General features: G+C 40.3%; 1 protein-coding gene across 1 annotated transcript in view; it reads left to right on the forward strand.

The window, feature by feature from the left end:
- Positions 1–3,729: 3,729 nt before the first annotated feature.
- si:ch73-127m5.1 (neurotrypsin) overlaps positions 3,730–17,255 on the forward strand; it is a 51,277-nt gene continuing 37,751 nt past the window's right edge. The window contains exons 1-2 of the mRNA XM_038300775.1: positions 3,730–4,037; positions 15,994–16,036. Coding sequence (XP_038156703.1) covers positions 3,939–4,037; positions 15,994–16,036 — 142 coding nt within the window. The 5' untranslated portion in view covers positions 3,730–3,938. The remainder of the gene's footprint in view (positions 4,038–15,993; positions 16,037–17,255) is intronic.

Genomic DNA, 17,255 nt, shown 5'->3' on the forward strand with positions numbered 1-17,255 from the left:
TATAATATGAATATTATTGTTATAATAAAATATGGAATACTGACAGAAAAGGCTTATTGTGTGGCAACCTCTTGGTGTAGCAGCATAATCCAGGTTTCAAATTAAAGGTAACACTTTGAAGTTTCATGTAGACTATTCGGATTATATATCAGGGGTAATTACACAAAAGTTCCTATTTTTAAACCATTATAATAGTGACATTTATTTGCTATTAAAATTGGTACAATAGTCCCCTTCACAAGTATATATAGATGTAGCATGTTGAAATCCCCACCTACACTACTGTGATGGTATACACATGGAAGACAGAGATTTAAAAAATGACCAAAAAAACATAGCTTGGCTAATGCCCTTTGAAAAGGAAGGTTTTATTGAGCTTCTGTGTAATGTACAAGAGACCGTTGTCCACAAGGCCATCAAAGTGGACAGAAAGGTAGCTGTGGTCATGTACTATTGCAGGAATGTCAGCAAACGGGGATGGAAGATCTTCTCCTCCTGCTTACACATTATATAACCTGCAGAAACAAAAACAAAAGTGACCAACAACAATTCACGGTGTATAAGATTGGTATATCAATATGTGATTAAATTTCAATGATACACATGCCCTTTGAAGATGAGCTGGAAAGTTGAAAATGTTTGGCACAACACCATCTTTAAGTTGTCCAAATGAAACTAATACAAACTTATAAAAGCTTTGAGTCAACAACAATCTTGTAATACTATTATCTCATCACAAAAGTCTGGCATCTTCCTTTTAATAAACCCAGCAAATTCCTGTAACATAATGTAAGATGTGTTGACAGACCAAATCGATTGGAAATCATGTTAAATTCTGCCTCTTCCACTGATGTAAAGTTGCTGGTTAACGTTAGCAGCTAGCTAAACTGTAACGTTAGCTGCTAACTTACTAACGTTAGGTCTCACTTTGCAGCTTCTTGTTATTAGCCAGCTAACGTTAGGCTAATAATGAAAATACAACAACACTCAGATTATTGTTATTAGCCAACTAATAACTACAACCACATCCATAAATATTGTAATTTACACCAAAGATTAATTGTCATACAATCGTTATTGGTGTCAGTAAAACCTATATAATTGACTAATAGTCTCAGCCTTGATAACTTGCGCAAGTAGACGTGATGCACAACTATGCTGCACGATTAAGTCATTTTTCGACAAGAAAATCTGCAGTTTCGACATGTTCAAGCATCTAGAATTATAGCCACGTTCATAATGTTTGTAAGAAACCAAACTGTTTGTAAATCCGTCAAGAATTCAGTGAGATAAGAGTATTTGTGTTCGTGCTGATCACTCACCTTACATTAGGTACCACAGAGCACAACAGAAAGCCTGCCTGAGGTAAGATGGCCGCCGGTGATGCCGTTTGAGACTCCGCCGTAAGACATCTAGCCTTTATTATGGATATCTATGGGGCCAGGGGTGGAAATAGCCAATCATTTGCCACCCCTGTGGCCACCCCTTCCATTTATTTCCCTCTAATACAGATGTTGGTAACAGTAATACTCTCAAGTGGAATATTCAAAACCGTTGATAACAAAAACACTGTGGTTAATTATGCACATCAATATACTAACATTAAAGATGATAAAGTACTGAATTTAAGCAGAAATTGATTTTGTGTTATATGGGGTAAAGAGAAAATGATGTGTCTTTGCAAGTCATTTAGGAGTCTTCAGTGAAAGCAAAGGTAAATAACTATTTTAATAAAAACCTATTAATCGATTCATGTAGATATTAGTACTTGTAAATATCAATTTTATCTAGAATGATTACTGATAAACATAGGTAAGTAATGGAAAAGATGTTTGCCCAAAACTCAAACCTGAAAGAATTTTATCCACTATACCTTTTATCTAGAAATGATGGATGTTTGAATATATTAGTCTATTTGTTAGCAAAGGCAGCAGGAAAGCATCGTTTTTCTTTATTTAGAAAATATTGATGTTTGTTATGGATGGGTTAGATTTATCGTGAGGTTTTGGTGCCTATCTGCTTTCAGCCACCCCTCGGTGTACATTGGTTATTCTCTGGCCACCCTCATAAACATTTTCTGGCTACGCCTCTGGACTCATGGAGGCTGAAATGCAGGCTGCTTTCTGAGATTTTTTAATGAATAGAAAAGAAAGAACAACCAGGGCCGGCGATTGCTATAGGCGAGATAGGCAATTGCCTAGGGCGACAAATGTGTTGGGGGCGCCCTCTAGCGTCGCCCTTAGGCTTACTTCCCATTAATCATAGAATTAGAAAAAAAAGCGAATTAAACCGGTTATGAAGCGTCCGTCAGTTTGACTTAACCTTACGTATATATAAATAGCAAAATATGAACAAATAAATATACCACCGTTTTTTTTTTTTCACATTTAAGAGAAAATCGGAAAAGATTCTGATCACTTTTCAAGCGCCCTCCAACCCGGAAGTCGTGACGTCAGAACGGGAGCGTTCATGGCGGCCTCCTGCACTATATGCGATAGCCAAAACGAGAAATCTGAAAGCAAAATTTCGACTTCAACCGAGCGATTCCTACCAGGAGACCATTCTGATGTATCAGAGGAAGAATATTTGTGTCTGGAGCCTCACATGTTCGACCCAGATGTTTCAGATGAAGAGAAGGCAGCGGACGAACAACAGCGAGTCGGACAATGAGTGGAGATTGGACGTCGGCCGGTGTTATGCCCAAAAGTGCATGCCTGCCGAAATATGCAACCCCAGTCGCGGGAGCGCGCCTCGCTCTGTTGAACTGCATATCGACGAGGAAAACGGATTAAAATATGTTCAATGGAGCTTAGGTTCTTATATTAATGATATAAAAACGTTTAAAAATACCTCTCGTGGGAAAAAAGTTGTGGTTATTTGGCAGATTAATTTATAACATTACGGATTTTTTGAACAACATTAAATCCAAAGATTTTGACCATGGTACGGCTGATTTATTTGTTGTGGTCTCTTGTTATTTACACACAACACTAAACCGTGATAGCCGACGTGAGTTTGGAGTTTGCAAAGGTTTCTCTTAAGTGGAAAATCAAACGCGCATCTACACAGCACAGCGTTCACAGACCAGTGAGATGCGTTCACTGCGCGTCAGAAAGCTATGGTGCATTCGGGAGCATTGGAACATTTTAAACTTACAAGAATGAGGCATAAAACAGAACTGTATTTTACTGAACTGTATTGTATTTTTGTTTTTGTTTGTTTGTTTATGCATCTCACTGGTCTGTGAACGCTGTGCTGTGTAGATGCGCGTTTGATTTATAATCATCAAATAATCATCAAAATGGGCTTGCACTGATGAGCATCAACTAAGAGGTCTCAAATAAAATCTCATTTGATGATACCATCAACGAATTTGCCATTAGGAAGTCCAGACGAGTCAAATTTTAATGCTGCATCAATTTTGAAGGTGAATAGAAATACCCGAAACAACTGATAGATAGGCGCAAAACTCAATCTCGCCTAGGGCAACCAAAGGGCTAGAACCGGCCCTGAGAACAACATTGGTCTTTTTTTTATTTTTTTTTTACTTTAGGATAAAATGATGTTACTCAAAGTTCCCTGCTTCTGACTGACTAAGTTGAGCTCTGATTCCTCTTCATTCACAGCAAAAGAGGAAACTGCCCTCAGTCCCGCATGAGCTGCACGCAGAAATCAATCACTTTCTTTCCGCCACCTCACCCCTCTGCATGTGCGGGAGGAGAGAGAGAGAGAGGGAGAGAGGTGGGGGAAGCTTTTTGCAGAGCTCAACACTATTGGATGCCTGTTTTCCCTCCTGTTCGTAGAGCCGCACCCTCAACCTCCTACATCTACATCCACACTCTATAGATATAGATCTGTTTTAATTGAATTTCAGGCAGCAGCTGCTGAATAACGGTTCGGACAGGTTTGGAGCCAGAGATGGGAGAGGATCCACGGCTATGACACGGACACACCGGGTGGGAAGGATGACTCTCAGCAGCCGGGAGATGTTGCGCTTGATGGGAAGCGCCTGTCTGTGGCTGCCGCTGTTTGCGGAGGTGCGTAAAGACTGGAGTTTTTTGTTTTTTTTGTGGTGCGCTCTAATAACCTAAACCCATTTCATTTCAACCCTGCCTTAATTAGGCTGATAATGTAACCGCTGATTAAAGGTGCAGGGATGTCAGGCTATGTGAGGAGGGTTGGATGTTATAGATATTAATCCTGCTGATCCATGCAGGTTTTCCCAACAAAGCAGGTGAAGGTCTGTGCGTTAATAAACGGCATCTCCTCTGATGCCATGTTCACTGTCACGCTTTCCAACTAAACAGACTCCTTATTGGTTATGTTGCATGAAGCTATGCATGGTGGGAAGATGAAGTGTGTGTGTCTGTGGGGGGTATCATGACACGGAGCTGTCTGTGGCTCCTACAGTCCACGCATGAACCCTGCACGCATGGTTGAATCCTGTCACACCGAGTTGGTCAAAGCTGGACACCTTAACCGCAGAAGAACCGCAGGGGAGCAGGTGTTGTTGTCAGATGCGTTTCTGCTGATCACAGATTAACAAAAAATAAAATAAAACAACACTACTGTTTTTCTAGATCCATTTTTTGCTTTAGTACAGATGCAGCCAATGTTTACATTTCACTTTTTAGCATCCATCCATCCATCCGACCGTCAGTCCATCCGTCCGTCCATCCATCCATCTGTCCGTCCGTCCATCCATCCCTTCATCCACCCATCCATCCGTCCGTCCATCCATCCATCTATCCATCCCTTCATCCATCCGTCCATCCATCCATCCATCAATCCGTCCGTTAATCCATCCATCCATCCGTTCATCCATCCATCCATCCATCTATCCATCCCTTTATCCATCCATCCATCCATCCATCTATCCATCCATCCATCCGTCCGTCCATCCATCCATCTATCCATCTATCCATCCATCCATCTATCCATCCCTTTATCCATCCATCCATCCATCCATCCGTCCGTCAATCCATCCATCCATCCATCCATCCATCCGTCCGTCAATCCATCCATCCATCTATCCATCCATCCGTTCGTCCGTCCGTCCATCCATCCATCCATCCATCCATCCATCCATCCATCCATCCATCCATCCATCCATCCATCCATCAATTCACTCTCAGGGGTGTCGAAAGGTTTCCTTCTCTATTAAATAATTTGTCCTTTGACGGCTGCATCTTCATACTCAGTGGGGCTCTGTTTCTAAATCACTGGAAATACATTCATCAGAATCAATTGGACCCACTAGATTCTTCTCACTCTAGGTCTTTATCAGGGATGTCAGTAGGGTCCCCTGGATATTCATCTAAACTACTTTCACATTCCTCATATTCATTGTCACCTCTAGTGATTAACTTCAGAGCCTTTTGAAGGCAATATTTTTTATATTTGTCCATTTTTACAAAACGTAGAAAAAAGTAAACAAAGGATAATGGGAAAGAGGCATGTAAAGCTAAAAAAGATTAAAAAGTTTAAAAGTTAAACTTCATTTGATCACAGGGATTTAAACTTGTCTTCTTGTGGTTATAAGTAAACATGTGCGGTTCTAGATGGGGGCCAACAGGGGCCCCTGTAGAATTATTTTTTTTTGTTCATGATTTAAAGATTAGGTTGTTGCACTTTTAGCTTCAGTCTTATTGTATATTTCTCTGTATATATACCAAACAATTAACTTCTGCCTGGCTTTTTGTTTCACTCTTTTATTTTGCTGCCCCATAAAAACACTGGCCCCACTTTGGCTCCCTTGGTAAATTTTGTTACTGTGAATATAAAGTGGTACTCTTCAAAACAGGAAAGGAAAGGCAGAAGAATATCTTCAACTCCTTATAATGCAGGCGTGCATTATTGGTCAGAAAGTGGTTACTTTACAAAACAGGTCCATTCTGTACAAGGCTGAGTCAGAACCCATGTTTACCTTGGCACCAAATACAGAGGACAGGATGGTAAAGGTTAAAAAAAAAACAGGCTCCAAATCTAGCTGTTGGGGACAGGACACAAAGTGTGACGTCTGGGTCACACAGTTTTCTGATAATTAAGATGGTATTCAACTGTCAACTGCTTGCTTTGTATGAGGATGTGACCTTTTCTGTCCCATCATCAGAAATGTAAATGTTCAGATTAGGGCTGAAACAAACACTTCTGCAACTATCATTTTGCTAATCGATTAATCCGTTAGTCAATTATTTTTTTCTATTAAATAATTAATAATCAGATAGAAAAAGATTCCTCAAAGAAGATATTTTACTTCATAAAACCAGGTGCCAGTGAAATTTTTCCACTTGAGGAGTTTTAGGTAAAGCATTTTGACTGACTAGTGTTTTTTTTTTAAGTTAAATGCAAATTTGTGTTTTGTTTTTTACTATTTTCTAATAATTACTGTTCTAAGTGGGTTGCTTTGTCAGCTAAGGGCATGTTTTAGAATCTATACACCAGTTAACGATTAATTGATTACTAAATTGGTTTATTTCAATAATCGATTAATGACGATTTATCTGATTAAGTGCTTCAGCCCTAGTACGGTGAAGGATTTGTGATTCTGTGGGCTTGCTGCACATCGAAATGTGCTACAAAGATTTATTATAGGATATTTAGGCAACAAAAGTAAAGTTAAATAAATATTTTGGGCAAAAAGTTGATAGACATATTTTCTTAATGCTGCATGTCAGTATAATCATTAAATTATGATATTCAGGAGATTCAAAGTGAAGAAACAACCTTGTGAGTATTACGTTTGTCCCTCCCCTGTTCTTAAATGGATATGCAGATAGTGTATTAGTCTGTGCCTACCTCTGCAGAAAGGGGTCTGTACTGTTTGCATGTGCAAGCCATGGGCGCAGCTGGAAGGCATCAGCTGCGTAATGGAGTCGAGGGATTGACATGAATAAAAACATCAGCACCCATGTTTTACGAGCACAGGTCACCTGTTCCTGCAGAGAAATCATTAGATGTGATAAATTTCCCTGGGAAATCTTTGCTGGTTGGTTTTGTAGCATATTTGCAACGGTATGGTTAGAAAAGGATGGTGGGGTTAACAGGCTGAAACTAGCCCTTTACTGAAGTTTTGTTTATTGTTTTCTTGCCTGGCATATAGAATAAACAGAAAAGAATGACATCTGAAAGGATTGCATGTTGTTGATGCAAAAAAAAAAAAAAAAAAAATCATTTCTTAAACAATTTAGTGTTTTTTTTTTCCCTGGTGTTTTAACCAAATATTAAAAACCCACAAACTTACCATCTCAGTCCCTGCCTGTATCTTTAGTTGCATTATTTATTATAATACTACCATTTATTTATAAAGTGCTTTTCATGATACTTAAACACGCTGTTTGGTAATGAATATTAAAAACATTATAAAACCGATAATTACATAAGCTTTAAAACCATAATTTCTCCGTATTAATGTTTTGCTCTGCTAAATCTGTATATAGACCACTGAGAGTGGGGATATGGATCTGGGCCACTATGGACTTCAGAACACAGCAGTAGTTTAAAAGCTGCACACTTGTTGGCTTCATGATAGTGAAATTTTGGTGAGTGGTCAGAAAATCCACTAAATCTGGTTGTGTACATAAAAGATAAACAAGCAGCTCAGCAGAATAGCAATTCCCTCTTTTTTTAAGCAATTTAAATAAGCACATCCAGCACCTCCAACTAGCAGAGTAAATATTTCTACTTCTATCTACTGAGTGTTTCCTCTTTAATGATGATTCAACTTAGCTTCACTACTGCAAAAAATTGCATAAAAACCAAAAACAAGTATCTGTGTTTGATTCTCATTAAAATTGCTTAAACATCTTCAAACACAGTGATTTTAAGAAGCAGTGTTCTCTGAGTGAAGGCTCCGCCCAAACGCATTAACTCTAATCTTCTAAATCTACAAAGCAGATGCAATCTCCCAGATTTAAAGGGCCTTGTATGTTGTTTAAAATGAATTCACTTGTGTTATGAAATCAGTTAAAATACACATCTAGACAAAACTATTGATACCCCTCCTTTAATGAAAGAGAAACCCAGAATGGTTACGGAGATGACAACAAAAATAGTAATATAAAATGTTATAAAAAATTGTCATGATGGTATCATAAAAAATTGCCCACATGCAGAACACCACTCAGAGGCAGGGTAATGCTACGTTCACACCGGACGCAGCAGGCGCAGCAGAAGCAGCGAGTTTACATGCAAAGTCGATGCTTGACGCGCGTCAAGGCGCAGCAAAATGTCCCGCAGCGCGTTTTGAGCAGCAGGCGCAGTGCGTCTGAGCAGCTGAAGCAGCGCGTCGGGAGCGTTCAAGCATCTGATGCGCGTGACACGCCGCAAATGTGCTGCTGCTCGAGATGGAAAAATTTAACTTTTGCTGCTCGACGCACCACATCAACCAATCAGAGAAGCTGATCTGGGAGCTGGCGGGCAGTGTTGTGCCTGAACGCGTTCATTGAACGAAAGTTCATGAACTCGTTCATATTTTGGGCGAACGTGAACTGAACGTACTGCATTACTGCCTGATGAACGTTATTGTGAACTCGTTCATTCTGGTGTCTGTGAACGGCATGCTCTCTCAGTTCAGCTCCGTTCAATAGGTTGCCAGATTTCTATAGAGTCCTCCAGGCGAAACCCCGGCTAAATCAAACCGTAAACAGGCCTTAATACGTAGCGGGAAAAACACCCAATCTGGCAACACCAGCTACCAGTGTCGTAGCCTACAGCCGCGTGCGTCATCAAAACAAAATGCCGTGTGGAAGCCACAGCAGCATGGAGGCGACAAAGCAGCAGTATGATCACTTAAAACAGTTTTATGACCAGGTGGTCGGTGAGGATGATGGCAACAAGTTTGCCCGCCGGCTTTCAGTAAAAAAATCCGCACTTCAGTAACCTTAAATTCCTACCTCAGCCTGGTCCCTCAGTTTGTGTTAGTAAAATCTTCTTGAGCGGAGGTCTTCAACAGGGGATCCGCGACCCCTAGGGGGTCTGCATGAGGGTCTGCATGGTTAGTTGATATTTTTATATTCCCCCCCTGCAATTTTTTCCCCCACTAATTGAAATGTCTTTAAATACTCATTAACATGAAATCAACACACTGTAGTAAACAGATAAATGGAGACAAAAGATGTCTTTCAGTCATCAATGCACACATTCAGCGACACACAGGAGCTCTTTCAAGCTGGGCACCGTTTCCTTCACAACAACCAGGAATCAGAATCAGAAAAACTTTAATAATCCCAGGGAGAAATTAATTTCTTTACATTACTCCATCTGTAATAGAGTGACTATAGGACACAATTTCATACAATATATATAGTTAGGGGGTCCCCGCTCCATCTCGCCATCAGTTTGGGGGTCCTTGGTCTGGAAAACATAGAAGACCCCTGTTCTTGAGGGTTTTACTATCCATGTAACTTGTTTGTTAAACCTGCCTGGTATAATTTTCCAGGATTCCAGTATTCCTTTTTAGTATGTATTGAAATGGAATTTCAAATGGAAAAAATTATTAAAATAATAAAAAAAAACATTTGCACCTCAAAGACTACTTTCCTATTTTCCTTTTAATAATTACTCATAAAAAAGACCATTCAAGCAGCACATTTTTCCTGATGTTTTTGAGAATATACTGTAGGGGTGAAAGCTGCAGCTGCTACTAGTGTGAAGTGAATGGACAGCAACAAAGCATTAAAGAAACAATGGGGAAATGCTGTCCCCTCAATGCTAATGTAAACCCTGGTTGGATAAGGATTCAAAACTGGATATGAAGATGAAATCTGACGCACAGTTTCAGAGTTACAACTGATAAAATAATTGCTGTCTGTGGTTCTACAGTAGGCTATGGTGTAATTGAGCAATATATGAAAAAAAAAAGAAAGAACTATGAACTAGTTCATTTTTTGGTTTTGAATTATGAACTATGAACTGAACTAGTTCATTTTAAAATGTGTGAACTGAACTTTGAACTAGTTCACGTAGAAAGAGAACTTTCCCAACACTGCTGGCGGGGAGAGAGACACATCGCTGATGACACAGAGCGCTGTGATCACTCCTCTAAACCAGTTTAAACGCCTAAATTAACTTAAAATGCTGACACCTGCCGACAGAATATGTTAGCTTTTATTATCCTGGTGCCTGCAGTTTAGATTATTTAGATGAAAAACACCTACCAACTGCAATGGTGAACCGCGAGGAGGCGACCCGGCCAGAGGCTGCTGTTGAATGGGATTCCTGCTGACAGCGCACCGCTGGTATGTGGGGCTCTGAGCGGCTCCGACAGAAATAATATTGGAAGGTGGGATGTAATCTGGATGAACTGACTGCACTGATTAAGTTTTCAGGTGGATTTTCTGACTTAAAAACATATTAAAACTACTTTATTCCGACTGATCAAAGCAAATATAGCTGCAAGGCGATGAAAGGATAGCGAAGCTCCGCACAACGCGCGTCGGACCCACTTTTGCACCGCGCAGCTGGAGCAGTAAAGCTGCTTCAGCTGCACGTCAGAACTAACTGGTACAAGCAGCAAAAATGAAGCAGCAGACGCGATTTTGCTGCGCCTGCTGCATCCGGTGTGAACGTAGCGTAATGCTGCGTTCACACCGGACGCAGCAGGTGCTGCAGAAGCAGCGAGTTTACATGCAAAGTCAATGGTTGACGTGGGTCAAGGTGCAGCAAAATGTCCCGTGGCGCGTTTTGAGCAGCAGGCGCAGCACGTCTAACAGCAGAAGCAGTGCGTCGGGAGCCTTCAAGCATCTGACGCGCGTGACGCGCCGCAAACGCGCTGCTGCTCGAGATGGAAAAATTGAACTTTTGCTGCTCGACACGCCGCGTAAACCAATCAGAGAAGCTGATCTGGGAGCTGGCAGCGAGACAGACACATTGCTGATGATACAGAGCGCTGTGATCACTCCTCTGAACCAGTTTATTAACGCCAGTTTAATTAACTTAAAATGCTGAAACCTGCGAGTAGCTCCGCCCATCGTGCGTCAGACCCACTTTTGCACCGCGCAGCCAGCAGCCAGAGCAGCAAAGCTGCTTCGTCAGAACTAACTGGTACAAGCAGCAAAAATTAAGCAGCAGACGCGATTTCGCTGCTCTTGCTGTGTCCGGTGTGAACATAGCATAAAAGATAACCAGTTTATTGACTGAAAAGGAAACCAGAGAGAGCAAAGACAAGAAACTCAGAGAGGCTAAACTAAAAGGGATTCTCAGCAGTGGAAAGACAAAACTAAGGAGGTCCTCAGAATGACCTGACTGGGTTTTCTGAGCTCGAGGAGAAAGACAACTAAGGAGATTCTCGGAGAGATCAAAGAGATGGGGATTCTCTGCAGGGGAAAATCCAGCGGTCTGTTGAACCGGAACCGGAAACAATAACGGGGTCCTTGGTTGATTCCTGGGTTCAGTTTGTGGGGGTATTGACCTGAGATGGTTGAACTCGTTGGAGGGCGGACAAGGCAGGCCTGTGATAGGTCCAGAGGAGCAATGGAGCAAACTGTCAGGTTTTTCGCTTGCTCAGTGTTACTCGAATAATTCCTTCCAAGGGGGGAGCAGGACCAGACTTATCCAGCGGATCAGGAGGGCCTTCCAAATCTGGCAAACACTCTGGCGTCAAGGTGGTGACAGTCCGCTGCTCAAATACTCCTCTGGTGATGACCAAACTAGCCGCAGGTGTGAGAGGGGGCCCAAACGGGGAAGGGGCACCATCTAGTGTTGGAAGGAGAAACAAAAAGAAGAACACAAAACAAACCCCACAAACAGGAACCCTAACAAAAATTACGTTCATACATTGTTTTTTTTTAACTGTGTTTGAACCGAGTGTGTCATGGTTTTCTGAAGTTGTTTTACCCACTTACAGAACACTCTAAGGAAAGAGGAGAAAGTTAAACAGTTATTTACACAGAATCTGCATATTGCAAATTCCAAAAAACGTAAAAAAAACAAACTTTGTTTTAAATGTTTGAAGAGGTTTCGCTTCCCATCCAGGAAGCGTTTTCAATTTAAAATGTCAGAATTAGCGTCGAGTTCCAAGCTTTATAGAGTAGCCCAACAAAGCCTTGTTTTGGCTTAGAACAGGTCAAGACGTTGAGGTCTTTGTTCGCCTCAGGTGAGCACAGAGAAGAATGGATCAGGTTGAACGGAGCCATGACTTTAAACATGCTGTGGGCTGCCAGCTGGGAAAAGGACCAAAGGCTTTACCTTGAGCTTTGTTAGATGTTTGATGATGAGCTTAAACCTCAGGAACATTAGAGAGACCACATGAGAAAAGGTATGATAAATCCAAGAGATGGATATTATAAATGGTAACAAAAGAGTCCAGAAAAACTTCTACAGCTTAAAGATGAACTTTAAGCTCAAGGAACATCAGCGTGAGATCGCAGTATCCTTTGTTGTTTGAGCCAAAGTAGAGTTAATGGGAGACGGACAAGGAGGGCAGCATTGTTAAAAACAAATCATAAAAAGGTCAAACTAGAATTTGCCAAACTGCATGTTGACAGACTACCAATCTTCTGGGAGAAATTCGAATGGACAGATGAGACAAGATAGAACTTTTAGCCTAGGCACAGCAGCTCTACATGTATGTTCACAGATGGAAAAAGGAAGCATATCTAGAAAAGTACACTGTCCGTAAGGTGAAGCATGGAGGAGGCTCTGTTATGCTCTGGGGCTGCTTTGCTTCACCTGGAACTGGGCGTTTTGAATTCCGGCAGGGTCCTGCATTGAAATCTCAAAAGTATCATGGGATGAGCTGCCCAGGGTCAGGAAGCTTGGTTGCAGGTCAACAGGATAGCGACCCAAAAACAGCAAAGAATAGGTAAAAGGAAAACATTGGACTATTCTGAAGTCGCCTTCTATGAGCCCTGATCTAAATCATATTAGCCATCTTTAGAAGGAGCTGAAAAAAGCAGTCTGGAAAAGACACCCTTCAAACTTTAAACTGGGGCAGTTTATTATGAGGAGTGGGCCAAAATACCTGCTGAGAAGAGCAGAAGTGTCATTGACAGTTACAGGGATCATTTGATTACAGCAATTGCCTGTTTTTCCGCATAATTCTTAGTATTACTTTTGTCAGATTGAAGTTATTTCTGTGACCATGGTTGATTTTTCTTGCATTAAAAGAAGTGTACCGACAATTTTGTCCACATGCATATAGCCTGAGAGATCCGTTACTCCACTGCGGAACAAATAATTATCTTGGCACTGCCTTTCTTTTTTCTTTCCTTTATATGAAAATGCAGTTTATACACATACAGGTGCTGGTCATAAAATTAGAATATCATGAAAAAGTAGATTGATTTCAGTAATTCCATTTAAAAAGTGAAACTTGTATATTATATTCATACATTACATACAAACTCATATATTTCAGATGTTTATTTTGATAATTACAAATGACAACAAATGAAAATCTCAAATTCATCATATCAGAAAATTAGAATATTGTGAAAAGGTTCAAAATTGATGGCCCCTGGTACCACACTCTAATCAGCTAATTAACTCAAACCACCTGCAAAAGCCTTTAAATGGTCTTTCAGTCTAGTTCTATAGGCTACACAATCATGGGGAAGACTGCTGACTTGACAGTTGTCCAAAAGACGACCATCGACACCTTGCACAAGGAGGGCAAGACACAAAAGGTCATCGCTAAAGAGGCTGGCTGTTCACAGAGCTCAGTGTCCAAGCACATTAATAGAGAGGCGAAGGGAAGGAAAAGATGTGGTCGAAAAAAGTGTACAAGCAAGAGAGATAACCGCACCCTGGAGAGGATTGTGAAACAAAACCCATTCAAAAATGTGGGGGAGATTCACAAAGAGTGGACTGCAGCTGGAGTGAGTGCTTCAAGAACCACCACACACAGACGTATGAAAGACATGGGTTTCTGCTGTCGCATTCCTTGTGTCAAGCCACTCTTGAACCACAGACAGCGTCAGAAGCGTCTAAAGAGAAACAGGACTGGACTGCTGGTGAGTGGTCCAAAGTCATGTTCTCTGATGAAAGTAAATTTTGCATTTCCTTTGGAAATCAAGGTCCCAGAGTCTGGAGGAAAAGAAGAGAGGCACTTCATCCACGTTGCTTGAAGTCCAGTGTAAAGTTTCCACAGTCAGTGATGGTTTGGGGTGCCATGTCATCTGCTGGTGTTGGTCCATTGTGTTTTCTGAGGTCCAGGGTCAACGCAGCCACATACCAGGAAGTTTTAGAGCACTTCATGCTTCCTGCAGCTGACCAACTTTTTGGAGATGCAGATTTCATTTTCCAACAGGACTTGGCACCTGCACACAGTGCCAAAGCTACCAGTACCTGGTTGAAGGACCATGGTATCCCTGTTGTTAATTGGCCAGCAAACTCTCCTGACCTTAACCCCATAGAAAATCTATGGGGTATTGTGAAGAAGAAGATGCAATACACCAGACCCAACAATTCAGAAGAGCTAAAAGCCACTATTAGAGCAACCTGGGCTATCATAACACCTGAGCAGTGCCACAGACTGATCGACTCCATGCCACGCCGCATTGCTGCAGTAATACAGGCCAAAGGAGGCCCAACTAAATACTGAGTGCTGTACATGCTCATACTTTTCATGTTCATACTTTTCAGTTGGCCAACATTTCTATAAATCCTTTGTTTTTATTGGTCTTCAGTAATATTCTAATTTTCTGATATGATGAATTTCAGATTTTCATTTGTTGTCATTTGTAATCATCAAAATTAAACAAAATAAACATCTGAAATATATGAGTTTGTATGTAATGTATGAATATAATATACAAGTTTCACTTTTTAAATGGAATTACTGAAATCAATCTACTTTTTCATGATATTCTAATTTTATGACCAGCACCTGTACAGTACAGTTCTTCTTTGGTTTTTATCTAATTTCCTGTAAGGTTCATGTACTTATATAAAATAGTATGCTATGATAATTGAAAACTGAATTCATATTAGTGTTATGTACACAATCTTTGCAAATAACACTATTTCTGAATATTTTAACACAAATTGTAGGAGTTTTTTTCATTTTCTGCCAGTGAATCTTGACATATTGCAAACAGAAAAGCGTGTACATCGCTTGGAGTTGACTTTTTGTGCTGAAAACTGCAGCAGATGAGTATAAATTAAATGCAGTTAGCCAGTTTCTTTTTTGAAAACCAAAGCTAAGGCCAAAGTTAACATTTGTGTCATTCCTTGAATTTATCCACTGTGGACATGAATACCACATTTTTTGCTGTTTGACCCTGAAAACACACCACAACATTAGATCTTTTATAACCTAAGGCATAGAGATTATAGGAAATTACAAAGAAGAATCTGGCATACAGAATATTCTTTATGAAACTCAACATTTATTGCATGTATATATATAGTTTTTACACCAAAATGCACTTTGAGAGAAATTGAAAAACATTCTTTGATATGCTGTGTGGGGTCGTACAAGTCTTTCTGGACTTTCTAATCAGGATCTCCATAGAGCTAGTCAGCAGATGGAAGCAGGGTGTGCATTAAAACTTTCTGTCTATCAGCACAGAAAATGGATAAAAAAATAGCACTGACTGAAAACCTTTACTCTGATCTTCACTTTTTTTTTTTACTTTGATTTCCATTGAAATGTAAAGTCTACATTTGTTTAAAAAGAAGACTTTGGACCACAGATAAATAGTTATTTTCTCTTTAGCCCAGTGCAGATGTTTATAACATTTTCTCTGGTCAGAGTGCAATGACAAAGCTGCAGCCTGTTCTCTGGAGTCAGGGCTCCTGAAGCACCAACTCTAGCTTTGCTCCATGCCTTATGAACACCCAGAATCTCCTGTATGGACTGTTCTAATCAGTCCTTTTAGGTCTGTGATTATCCATATTTATTGTGGACCTTGAAATAAAACAGAAACATCTTTACTAATTGATAAAGTTAATTCATTTCCTCTGCAGCATGTGGCCTAATTTTCCATAAAAATGTGGAAGAAGCTATTATGTTTTTTTTCTTCCTGTCTAAGCTTGTATCTCTGTTTGCAGATGGTGGCTCAGGACAGCTATCTGAATGAGGTGCAGAACTCAGGTAGGTGGGAAGTGATCCCTCCATCCATTTCTCTACCTTTGACATCACTCTTTACCTCGTTCACTCAGACAGCATAAAAGCTCTCGATGCCTCTCCCCGTCTTAAATCTTCCCCCTTCACAGCATGCACCCACCTACCCCTCATTTATGTTTTTTCCCCCCCTGCGCGTCCCTGAGAAGATGGGGAGCCTTAGTGGCAATGATGATGGGGGTGGGGTGATGATCTCCTCCCTCTCAGGCTGAATATTTATTTTGTTCCTATGCCACTTTGACAAACGAGGGAAATTTAGGGCTAATTCATTTCCAAACCAACCATCCGTCAGTAGCTTCAGCCATTTTGTCATGGGAATGTCACATTATTTCTCTTCAAATGACCTCCAGCTCCTGACCAGGTCCAAATATGGAGCATAAAGCCTGCTAATGTTGAGCAAAAACTGATCAAAACCTGCTGTAAATTACCTAATGAGTTTTTTTCTGTTTGTTTGTGAGGAAAAAAAACGCCTTTGCCACACACACACGGACTCCAAGCCTGTGAGTGTGAACCGTGTCAAATGCTCATTGTAGCTGGGAAATGGATTATGAGAGCTGGGAGGCTGAGCGTTCCCACAGCAGTGGGCAAAATATGGCTGTGGTGGCGGCGAGATGCACTGCGGGTGTTAGATGAATAAAAGGGGGAGAATGAGGAGTAAAATGGATGTGAGAGGAAGTAAATCATTAAAACTATTCATGTTTATAGATATGGAAACGAAGTGAGGTTTGGTTTATATGATGGTTCTATGAGTCACTAAAATCAAATTAAGATATTAAAGGTTTGTCACATTTACAGAGCAAAATACAGGCAGAGATTTTCACATTAAATTCAGAAATATCCTTAATAATTTTGATCACATATATGTAGAATTTTGAGGACTATATCAATACAAGATAATCATATATAAATATGATTGTGAACAATATAGAACAAACATTCCATCACAATGTTTTATGGCTTTCATTCCAAGAATAATAAGAGTGATGACAAAAAGTATCTTAAGACCCATTAATCATTATCTTTTTACCAACACTCTGTCCCTTCATGTGCAAAGTCCAAAAAACCCCCCCAAAAAACAGCTACTGCTTTGGAAATATTTATATACAAGATTATTTTTCCTAAACTGTACTTTTGAAAAAAAAACAAAAATAGTGTCAGTTTTTGAGTTTTTTTTTTTTTTTTAGATATA

The sequence above is a fragment of the Cyprinodon tularosa genome, unplaced genomic scaffold (assembly GCF_016077235.1).
Source record: "Cyprinodon tularosa strain WSP-4 unplaced genomic scaffold, ASM1607723v1 ctg457, whole genome shotgun sequence".
Lineage (NCBI taxonomy): Eukaryota > Metazoa > Chordata > Actinopteri > Cyprinodontiformes > Cyprinodontidae > Cyprinodon > Cyprinodon tularosa.